Source organism: Babylonia areolata, chromosome 20 (genome assembly GCF_041734735.1).
Source record: "Babylonia areolata isolate BAREFJ2019XMU chromosome 20, ASM4173473v1, whole genome shotgun sequence".
NCBI lineage: Eukaryota > Metazoa > Mollusca > Gastropoda > Neogastropoda > Buccinidae > Babylonia > Babylonia areolata.
The window spans coordinates 18,014,589-18,026,193 of NC_134895.1; the positions used below are offsets into that span (position 1 = coordinate 18,014,589).

Consider the following 11,605-nt stretch of genomic DNA (forward strand, 5'->3'; position numbering starts at 1 on the left):
CAGTTCACCACTATAGGCGACTTTGGTCAACATCAAGGGGTCATGTTAAAAGGACCATTTATCACAATGTAACAAAGACTGACAGCTGCAGACAGTTTCCCGCACAATGGAACAATTAACTAACCATCACCCCTTGACCAAATTTAAAGTAAACAAGTCCATTGTGTTGTTTTGACATGAACCTAATTGTGTGACTGAGAGCACTAAGTCTAAAATATTTTGCACTGGGGAGTGTTTTTCACACAGAACCATGGTTGTGAAAGAGTTAAACATGATCCTTATATCTTTGCTCTATCGCTATAATTTGCAGCATAAATCAACAGCTGCATTCAAGAAAGAACGGAAAACACACCTGTTTTAACTACACAACAAATCAACACAATAGCCAACAATTTTTTAATGATCAGAGCATTTGACTTTAAAAGTTCAATCTAAGGAGCCTGGGTTCGGCACATGGTGGATAAGGGGAGCAGATTTTTCCAATCCCCCAAGGCAATATTATTATGTGCATGCACACATGCACTTTGAAGATCCTATAATCTATGTCAAAATGTGATGGATCATGGACACAATATCATTTAACACAAACCTGAAGAAAACTGTGATCTTGTGGAAAGTGTTGTATGTGAAGCAAAAATATGTGCAACCAGTGCTTCCAGGCAGTTGATGTTGGCATTCATAGTGCTTGCTAGCAGAACTGATATATCGAGAGTTCTGTCAGTATAACAAAAGATCAAAAGATTTGTGTGTGCTTCTTCCAATTCTTCTGAAGCATTTCCAGCTCTCTCTCACTTCTGTTTAACTTTTCTTTTCAAACACATTTACACGGAAAGCAGATAAATCTTCACACTTTCTTTTTCCTGGCAATTTTTTTTTTTTTTTTTTTAATATAAAAAAAAAACAAGTGTTAAGACAGCGAAATGGGTAATTTGTCATTTTTTTATGCTGAAGGCTGGGGCTTCACATCTGACAACATTTGTCCGGTAAGGGGTAGAATTTTCTGATCTCTTTCTTCAAGGTCAACATTAATGCTGATCTGCAGGAGCCTGAATTTCATCCGTTCACACACACAGAACAATATTTATCAAGGCAAGCAAGTTGGAACATCCTGTAGCCCATATCAGTGTTCGGGAATTAGTGAAACACTACATACCTTTTTTTTTTTTGATGAAAGGGGTATAAATACTCTCTTACAAGGTCCCTCCCCTCATGTGGCAAAGACCACATACAGTAGACAACTGAAGCTGCCAACAGGGCATCATGTCATCAGTCTTAAGTCACCACACTCTTCAAGACTGCTCTGCATTGAAGGAAAGAGGCAGTGCCACAAAAAACCATGATGCCCCAATTGTACCTACTCTGTCCCAGACCTTCCCCTGCAGTCATTGTGGCAGACTATGTCTATCCCATATAGGCCTCACAAGTCACCAGCAAGCCTGCACCTGGCGAGAAATGCCTTCATAAATCTAAACCACACCATCACATACCAGAACAATGGAAAGCTGTTTCCTGACTCACAAACTAGAAGAGAGAAACTATTATATTCTGTTGATGAGAATTATTGCAGCAGACCCAGCAGAATAATAATTTCTCAAACTGCATAAGAAAATCGAACATGGCTGCCAAAGCATTAGGGTAAAAAAAAAAATCAATTTTACACAAACCTTATAAGCCATTCCTGAAAATAAGTGCACAAGAAAGCTGCTGTCGATAAACAGAGAATGAAGATGACCTGCAAACATACTCTTTCGTCATATGTGTTCCAAAGAAATGGGGTTTTTTTTTAAGATTTGCATTGTACCTTATTTTGTGCATATGTCTCGGATACATTCCTTTCACGCCACTCACCCTGAATTTCCCACAAATCCATACCATGGCTTGCTCTGACATAGTTCTACCACCTGCATAGTATATGGGACTGAAAATGACTTAACAGGCAGGCGCAATAGCTGAGTGGTTAAAGCGTTGGACTTTCAATCTGAGGGTCCCGGGTTCAAATCTCAGTAACAGCGCCTGGTGGATAAAGTGTGAAGATTTTTCCAATTTCCCAGGTCAACATATGTGCAGACATGCCAGTGCCTGAACCCCCTTCGTGTGTATACACAAGCAGAAGATCAAATATGCACGTTAAAGATCCTGTTATCCATGTAAGCATTCGGTGGGTTATAGAAACAAGAACATACCCAGCATGCACACCCCCAAAAACGGAGTATGGCTGCCTACATGGCGAGGTAAAAACGGTCATATACGTAAAAGCCCACTCGTGTACATACAAGTGAACGTGGGAGTTGCAGCCCACAAATGCAGGAGAAAAAGAAGAAAATGATAATAACTATTTTTTATAGCACCTAATCAAATAATTTTGCTCTGAGCGTTTTACAGTGGTTCCAGTTTTAGAGATATTATATCGTTTATCAAAACATGCAGGTTAGTCCAACTAAGGAAACAAACATGACGAATTTGACAAGACGTTACATCAAAAATAAATACTAAATAGTAAACAACCAACCAAGCGGACATCATAATGCCCAAACAATGCAAACCCAACTACAACACCCAAAAATCAGTCCCACTCTTTCTCCCCTCCACAGAACAACACTTAAAACAGAAACAAGCACAGGCCCACACCGTTGCAGGCATCAGTCAAAGGCACTTTTAAACAGATGAGTCTTGAGGTTGGTTTTGAAGGTGGAAATAGACTGGGGGTGTCTTAATCCATATGGTAAGGAGTTCCACTGGACAGGTGCAGTGAATGCGAAGGATTTTTGACCGAATGACTTGATAATAACAGGGATTTGGAGAATGTGACTATCTGATGATGAACGTCATTGCCGTGTCTTGCTTGAATGTAAACAATGAGGAGATCAGAAAGATAGTTTGGTGAAGAACTAGAGAAGGTGTGAAAGCAAGGTGTGTAGATCGAGTTTATATTCAGTCCTGGACAGTAACTAGTGGAGTTGTTTCAGAACATGCCAAATATGGTCACTCTTTGGGCGTGTCAATGCAAGATGGACAGCAGAGTTTTAGGCTTTCGGCACTGGGTTTATGGATGATGAAATGTGGACATCCTGAGACCTGAACGGCAGCATCCTGCAGGCATCCCATAAAGCCATTCCATGAGGTGCTCGAGGGGAGTACACACCCAAATGGAACAACCAGCTCAAAAGCTACAGGACAAGGTGACAGAAGCCAGGCAGGACGCACAAAGCACCGTTTGACGAGAACCACCTGTGATTCTAACAGACGAAGGCCAAATTCCTCAACTGAAGACAAAGATCCAAACCACTGATGCGCCGAAGCTGGCGAGGGAAGACAGCTGTGCTAAATCTTGAGAAATGTGGCGCAAATCTGTGGAGAGTCATCAATCAACTCAGTGACGAGGACAACAGAGGCCAAACCATTATGCGCTGCCAACCGCTTTGCTGGCAACGAAGCAATTGAGAACCTGGTACCGTCAGCACACCCAAGAGAATAATATGAAGAGAACATGCAGGCGGGGAGGGTAACCATATCAAGACACAGACGCGAAACCCATGAAGCAGCCCCTCACTCTTTGCAATCTTCAGATTGCCCTAAGGCCCGTTGCCCACAGGGCGTCAGCGTCGGCCGTGCATCAGTTTTTGATGCCTCGCTACATTTGTGACGCAGACGCCTGAAACCTGTAGTGAGGTGTGTCACTCGCACATGCACAACAAACCTTTCCAGGCATCACGCTCCATATTTGGAAAGTCACATGCTGAAACTTGCTGAAATAGATTCCCAACAATGCCTCACGTGAAACAAGCGGGTCTCATGATTGGTTGCTCCACGCACGTCTGTCGCTTTTGTCATGGGGGAATAGGACAAGTTCTATCAAAGAAACATGACGCGCGGCAACGGCGATCTTGCTGCCTGAAAACCTCGCACACTGGGCACTGCACGAAACTTGCTGCTTGTTGCGTGAAACTTGCTGCTTGACGCCCCGTGTGCAATGGGCTTTATGAAGCTGAAAAGCAGGAAATCCCAAGGACCAGATGGATCACTAACGAGATGTTGAAGCACCGCAGTTGCCAATACGGCCACTCTGAAACTGCTGAAGTCTCCTATGGGAAAACGAAAATTTGGGCACAGGTTTGGCGCGGAGCCATCATGATTCCTGCTTGAAGAAAGGCAAGGACAAGAAGAGGGCTGTCAGTTACAGACCATGCAGTCACTCGAGCCTGACCAAACCCTCCAGATCATCATCACTGGATCCGTAGTCTGTGCGATCCACCCCAGTCAAGGTAATTGAGGAAGTTCCCCAGGGTCCATGACCAACTGAATCCCTCTGAAATGGATGGAATGCAGAAGATATCAAAGACCTTCACATGTGTGTGTGTGTTTGTGCGGTGTGTGTCAGTGTGTGTGTGCGTGCGCGCGCGCGCGCGGCGTCAGTGTATGCGCCGGTGCACTATAGTGTTCTTCAAACAACATCATTTTCAGATAACGTGATGGTATAAAATACATATACAGTTACAGCATTATGGACTTCCCAAAAATGAACTAAAAAGTGTTTGGTCATCGAAGTACATAAATCTCTGAACTTCTAAAACTCACACAGTCTATCCAGCTCCTGATCCAATAATTTTTTTTTATAAGTTTATGAGAGTTGTTTCCCCATCACAAACCAGAGCAGACGAATGACCCCTGTTGTTTTTAGTCTGCCATGGCTGCACAGAAAGCTGCAAGAGCTCTGCAGCTGATGAAGGACTTTGCGTCACAGAGAATAGGCGGTCAATTTTTCGACAGAACAGCTATGTCCCAGGTACAGTGTTCTGATACTTGTACGTGTGCGTTTAACTCTTCGAGCTCAATAGTATTCAGCTCAGTGGTTGAACTGCGAAGAATAGAGATGGAGTGAAAGTCCCAACGGATGGAAGAGGGTGGTGGGAGCACGGACACATATCTTTTTTCTTTCCTTTCTTTGTCTTGTCTATCTTCGTGTGGTAATCTCTGTACAGGGCAACGATACATAACGGAGGTGCGCTCTAGTAGGCTGATGCTGATGCACGGCCGTTAAGCCCCCCCCAGATCAGCCAGGAGAACTGGGGCCCCACCCAGCATCAGCACCAAAAAAAACAAAAAAAACAAAACAAAAACAAAAAAGTCTGTGGGTGAGAGAGACAAATTCAGTTCATACCCATTGTTTGACACATTGATCGATCAGTCAACATTGTTCTTTTGAAATGTAGTAATGAACAGTATTTGATACCCGATCTGGACTGGCTTTTGACAGACAGAGGTAAGTGTGCTGTGGAGAAGCCATGGCATTCTAGTACTGGCAGGGAACATGCTGAATAGAGACTTGAGTTTTGACCAAAGTATGTCATGTATACATATGCGAAACTGCAACTTGATTGCCCCAACCTGCCCCAACAACCAAACCCCACAGTCAGGACTTAATGTGATACTTAAGCCTTACAAAATGTTATGGGCTCTTCACCTGTAGCCAATGTCCGGTTTCCTTTCCTACATTATGAGCATTCAAGTATCATGATGTGTTTTTCAGAGGCGATGTGGCAGAATCAGGCATTGGACTTATGATCCAGTGTTCATGTGTGATCAGGCTTTGGGGCCCCGTTTTAGCATGCTGTTCAGTGTAGTGCCCTTGGGAAAGGCACTTTACCCTGATTTTCCTCACTCCACCCAGGTTTAAATGGATACTGGACTTCCGTTGGGGAAGATTAAAATGGTTAAAGGAGAGGATTGGGCCCCACCATCCCATGCTGAGCCCTAGACACAGTGGATATGAATTCACTACCCCAATTGCCATAAAAGGCTATGGGACATGTAACCTTTAATGTGTACCCTTTTTAACCCAGTGATCTGTGTACCCTTGCACACAAATCACTACAGTGCACAACTTTACTGTATCAGTTCTCACTTGATATTCTACAGTTGTTGGGTTGTTATTGTTTTTCTGATTACAGCTGATGTTGACTGAAGCAAACCTGACTGAACCAATGCTCCAATGCAAAGGAGATGAGAAATTATCACCTCTTTATTTGTGGTTTGAATCCCAATGACCAGGACTTGTTCTTAGTTCCTTCATAGTATATTTAGAATCCTGTCACACAGCATGCAATACATCACCATCAAAATGAACAACCATGTCTTGTGGCAGTAGACATAAGAGTTTAGGAGCTTCCTCTGTTCTCTTTCCTGTCAGTGCAACCATTACGGATGCTAGGGGAGACACTTTCCCTTGACCATAGAATCATAACATTGATTCTTCTAGACATATCATCTTTCCACTTACTAAACCAGGGCCATACCCTGGCAGTCTAATCAAAAACTATCAAAGATGGGTACACACTGTATCAGAATGCAGAAGACTTTGATGTAGGCCAGGCTAAAGCCAAAGTTCCTCACAACTGGTCGTAAAGGAAAGTCAACTACCACCCTAGTATTTAAAACATCACTTTTCGCCAGAGCAAATAGGATTTGGAGCAGGTTTAAAACAAAATGTCATATTTCCTTATTGTAATCTTCACATTAACAAAAAACAACAACCCAAAACAAAAAAACAACAACAAAAACCCTGTTTTGTCAGGCACAAGAAAAGAAGAAACAAATCGATCCTGTGTATTCTGTTCAAAGAAAAAAAAAGAGTGAAACACTCTTCAGATGACTGATATATTCTAAATTTTTGTTTTGATTGATAAGTTGTTTGCTGTTGTAATTATTTGTTGTCAGTTATAAATTACTTCAGACAGTGGCTAGTGAGAACATTTAGAACAAATTTAGTGGAATGGTATATTTTTTCTCTTCACATCATGACTTTGTGTTGCTATTTATTTATTATCTCAGTGGCTATGTATAAAATGAGAATTGTTGGAACAGATTCAGAAGATTGGTGTATTTCTAATCTTCACATTATAGATTGGTGTATTTCTAATCTTCACATTATAGTTCAGTGTTGCTGTTTTAATCATAAGTCATTTATGTGGCTAACAATGCCTATTACTTATTAGAGCAGACTCAGCAGATTAATAATAATCTTTGAATGATGATTTATTTCGAAGTTTTCATTCAAAAATTAGTACCGTGAGTCAGTACATAATAAGAATTTTCTGATTCACAAGGTAAGTATATTTCTAATTTTCACATTATTATTATAATTTCAAAGTTTTCATTATAAAAGTAGTGGTGTGAGTAAGGATGTATGAATTTTCTGCTGTCTACACAGGCGAAGATCATTGATGGCGGTGTTGGGCATGTGAAGTGTGAGATCCCTGTCACAGCTGAACTGCTTAATGGTGCCGGAGCAGTGCACGGGGGCGCCATTGCCACCATTGTGGATGGGGTCTCCACATGGGCAGCTGTCTCTGCCGGGAAAAATATACCTGGTGTCAGCATTGAGCTGAGTGTCTCGTAAGTGCTGTGGTTTCATTCCCATTCTCCTCAAATTTATTTTGATGAATATTCAGTAAAGAAGAAAAAAAAAAGAAAAAAAAAAGGAGGAAGTGGTATCTTGACTGTTCCAATCATGACGAAAATTAATATAACAATGTTGTTTTGTCTGAAACATCATTAAAAAAATAAAATAAAATTTAAAAAAAACATGGTGTTCTGTAACAAGATATTAGAAGTATAGCTTCTTTTTTTGTTGTTACTGTTTTTCAGTACTGTTGCAAGTTGTTGTTTTTTATGTAATATGTATAAATATATATATATATATATATATATATATATCACATATTTATTGGTCAGAGTGTATGTGTATGTCTGTATGTGAGAGAATGAGGGAGAATTGAGACACTTTATTAATAATCGTTAGCCTGGTTTGAAATCTGTAAAAAAGAACTAGCCGTTATATTTTGTCAACCACATCACATATTTTTAAAAGAAGGTAATGAAAAGTGTAATGGAAAGTGTGTGCTGATAATTCAAAAGGAGGCTGCTGTAATAGAGAAGTCACATTCTGCAGGTAGTCATATCTGTGTAAAGCATTCACTGATACACATCGATTTGTGGCCTTGCCAGGTACATAAAAGCAGCATTACCAGGTGAGACGCTGCTGGTGGAGGCCCAGACATCTCATATGGGAGGACGTCTGGCTTTTCTGACCGTCGACATCAAGAACAAAGACACTGGTGCCTTAATTGCACAGGGAAAACACACTAAATACATGAGCAGTGGCTCCAAACCAACCAAAGCGGGAGAGCCAGTGTCATGAAATCAAAAATGGTCCAGTTGTTGTGTACATACCTTTTCTCTCGGACAAGAAGCTGAAACTTCTGTTGATGGATGATGAGTTACTTTGCCACCTTATACTTCCCATGGAGATGGGCTATGAGTTGTTCATTTTCTTTTGGTAGTTTTGTGTTCTCCATTTTCAGCAAAGAAGTTAGTCTTGGGTAATCACATACTGATGCATAACACAAGATTGAACAGAAACTAGCAAGATTGGTGATGTACTGAAAACTCATTATCCAAAGATGGATGAGTTATCTTGTATTGCAGTACTCATTTTAAAGCAAAATGATTGGACCTATGATGAGAAATGGCAAGTGCATAATACATGTGTATGCGATCACAGTTTCCACTCACTCTAGCACACAGTCACTTTTCTTACTTTACACGCCAGATGAAAGACACATGTCATAGAAAGATGTTGGAAATAATGAGAATACCGATTCAGACTTACCTGTATCTCACTGCTGAGCTGGTTTCCTGCCATAGTATATTTACAATGCATTCATATGAATAAAGTATTTGTATTTCTTTTTATCACAACAGATTTCTCTGTGTGAAATTCGGGCGGCTCTCCCCAGGGAGAGCATGTCACTGTACTACAGCGCCACCCATTTTTTGGTAATTTTTCCTGTGTGCAGTTTTATTTGTTTTTCCTATTGAAGTAGATTTTTCAGCATAATTTTCCCAGGAACAACCCTTTTGTTGCTGTGGGTTCTTTTACATGCGCTAAGTGCTTGCTGCACACGGGACCTCACTTTATCGTTTCATCCGAATAACTAGTGTCCAGACCACCACTCAAGGTCTAGTGGAGGGGGAGAAAATATCGGCGGCTGAGCCATGATTCAAACCAGCGTGCTCAGATTCTCTCGCTTCCTAGGCGGACGCATTATTTCTAGGCCATCACTCCACAAAGTTTGGCAAAGTGGAAATCAGTTGAGGTATGTATTTAATGGAGAGGACGATGTCAAGTGAAATGAACAAGGGAGAGACAGAGAATGGGAGAGAGAGAGGGAGATGAGGGAGGAGGGATATTGACATTTTCTGTTTATTCAGATCATTGTTTGCTTTGTACTGATTCCATAGTCTTAAGTTTGTTTCCAGTTTGCTTCAAATGTTGATTTTTTCTTTCAAGACAAAATATATTTAAAAAAATAAATAAATTCACATTTTGAGTGAACTTTATAAACCTATGTTCAATGTTTGTTTTGCTGTTTCATAATCTGACATGCTTGTTTCTTAATCTGATACAAAGTATATGGTATTCTTTAACTGGACACAAAACATGCAGTATTTGTTAACCGAATATTTTGTGTAATGTCTGATCTGTGAGAGTGTGCATGCTACTTTATGACAGAGACAGAAGAATCTGTATATGTGGGTAGGGGAGTGGGGGAGAGAGCATTGTTGTATGCTCTGTGGTGGAAGAACTCTTGTGTTGTGGCCTCACTATTTGATCCAAGGATGTTTTCAACACAAATTTAGTTCTAATAAAGCATACATCTGAACAAGGCTAGGTTACAGGCTGTAATAGATAAATATGGATGGATTACTGTTTAAATGAAAGATCAACATATAGCATCAAACAATGAGGAAAGAAGATGATTATCTCAAAAATAGCATGGGCATTTGTGAAAATCCTGAATCTGATTTCTTATTTGGTACTTTGTTCTGGATTGGAGAAGGGCATGTGAATTTCTTCCTTTTTGTTTTATTTGTTGGTTGGTTGGTGACTAACGGTGAAGGTACATGTCACCTTTTTTTTCTGAGGAGGCGGTTTCTGAATCCTGCTAACATCTTACCATCTGCCTTTTCATTTTCTCAAAACCAGACACAGCAAAAGGCACACCATGCACACTCTCACAAGATACCTGCACATACTGTACATATGTAATATGCATACACAAAACTGCCAAATATAACATTTCAAAATGTTTCAGATAGATTTATTACTGTATATCAAAGTTACATTATAGAACTGTCAGGAAAAACAATTCTGTACCTCACGTGAATATCTGTTGGTAATGAAGAATACAATGACATACAAAATAATAATTTTTCAAAAAAAGGAACTCATAAACCATGTATTCATTATATTTAATTATTCAAGAGTCAGTTCACAATTTGTATAAATTAATCATGTTTACCGGTCTTTCACAATAATGCAGCACTGCAATACAAAATGTACAACACACAAATTATTTCACCACTTCCTGAGCACATTTTCCTGGACTCAGTGTTATCCAATTTTTATTCTTTTTAAATGATCAAGATTCAAGAACAAATCCACTCTTATCATCAAGATTTATTTCTTCTTTTTCAAATGTGATCCTGATCCGGTTTCATTGCATGGAACCAAAATAAGCATTTGGGGAAGTTTAGGGGTTTCAAAATACAAAACAAAAGACGATGGGACTGATATGATTTTTATTTTTTTTTTTTTTTTTTTTTTTTATGTTCCCATTTATTCACATGTTCACACACTTCTTTCATTTCAAATTTTCATATGCAAACTAATTTGCCACCTTCGACTTCAGCTTCGACTACAACTTCTTTCATGTTTAAAAAAAACAACCTGTCTCATAAGAAGTGGAGTGCCGTAGTACACACTGAACCATCTGTCAGTTTGAAAGTTTTGTTTCAGGCATGCCAAAATGCAGCAGAGAAAGCTTGCATCTCAGCTATTGGAAAGAAGATGACTGATTCTGATAAACCACTATGAAACCAGAACCTTTTCTTAATGTTTTTTTTTTTTTAAAAGAAAAAAAAAAGTGGCGACACCTGCCCTTTCTGCAACTGCTGCAGCTTTTATTGACACTACAGTGTCCACTACTGTAAGTATTGCAGTTACTATCACTACTGCCAGCTAGTACTGTTTGCATGTCTACTGCCCATGACAAATGGAGAGTCCATAAAAAAATAATAAAACAATTGTGGATTATGAAATACTATTAACTTTGATCAGAAATGTCAACACTTCTGACTATTATGTCCTTTTCCACTTAGTCCCTGAAGAAGAACCAATGGTCAGAAATGTGGACCTTTCTTATCAGAGTGAGTCTTATTTCACAACTGTTTTTGTTTGTTTGGTCTTGTTTTTTTTTTACAGAATTTCTCCATTTGTCAGTTTTCCAGACTCTGCAGAGGCCCTTTGTTCTACGAGTGCTGAGACCTTCCAATACATCATGCTTCCACACCAGTGCAATAATAAAGTAACTGACATTAAAATGTATGCCTTTTATTATACATTCACAATTACAAATATACCAGTAAAATATGTTTACTGTCAGGAATATATGTAAACTATAATACTTTGACTATCATGAATCAAGTTATCACAGCAGGCCTGGATCAGTACAGATCTCTTTCTGTAAACTACTTCATGCAATTT

General features: G+C 39.7%; 1 protein-coding gene across 1 annotated transcript; it reads left to right on the top strand.

The window, feature by feature from the left end:
• Positions 1 to 4,645: 4,645 nt before the first annotated feature.
• On the top strand, positions 4,646 to 10,962 carry LOC143295279 (acyl-coenzyme A thioesterase 13-like). The gene is made up of 3 exons (XM_076606899.1): positions 4,646 to 4,783; positions 7,208 to 7,392; positions 8,005 to 10,962. Exons 1-3 carry the CDS (start codon positions 4,685 to 4,687, stop codon positions 8,195 to 8,197), a joined length of 477 nt encoding a protein of 158 aa, XP_076463014.1. The 5' UTR covers positions 4,646 to 4,684; the 3' UTR covers positions 8,198 to 10,962.
• The last annotated feature ends 643 nt before the right edge of the window (positions 10,963 to 11,605 follow it).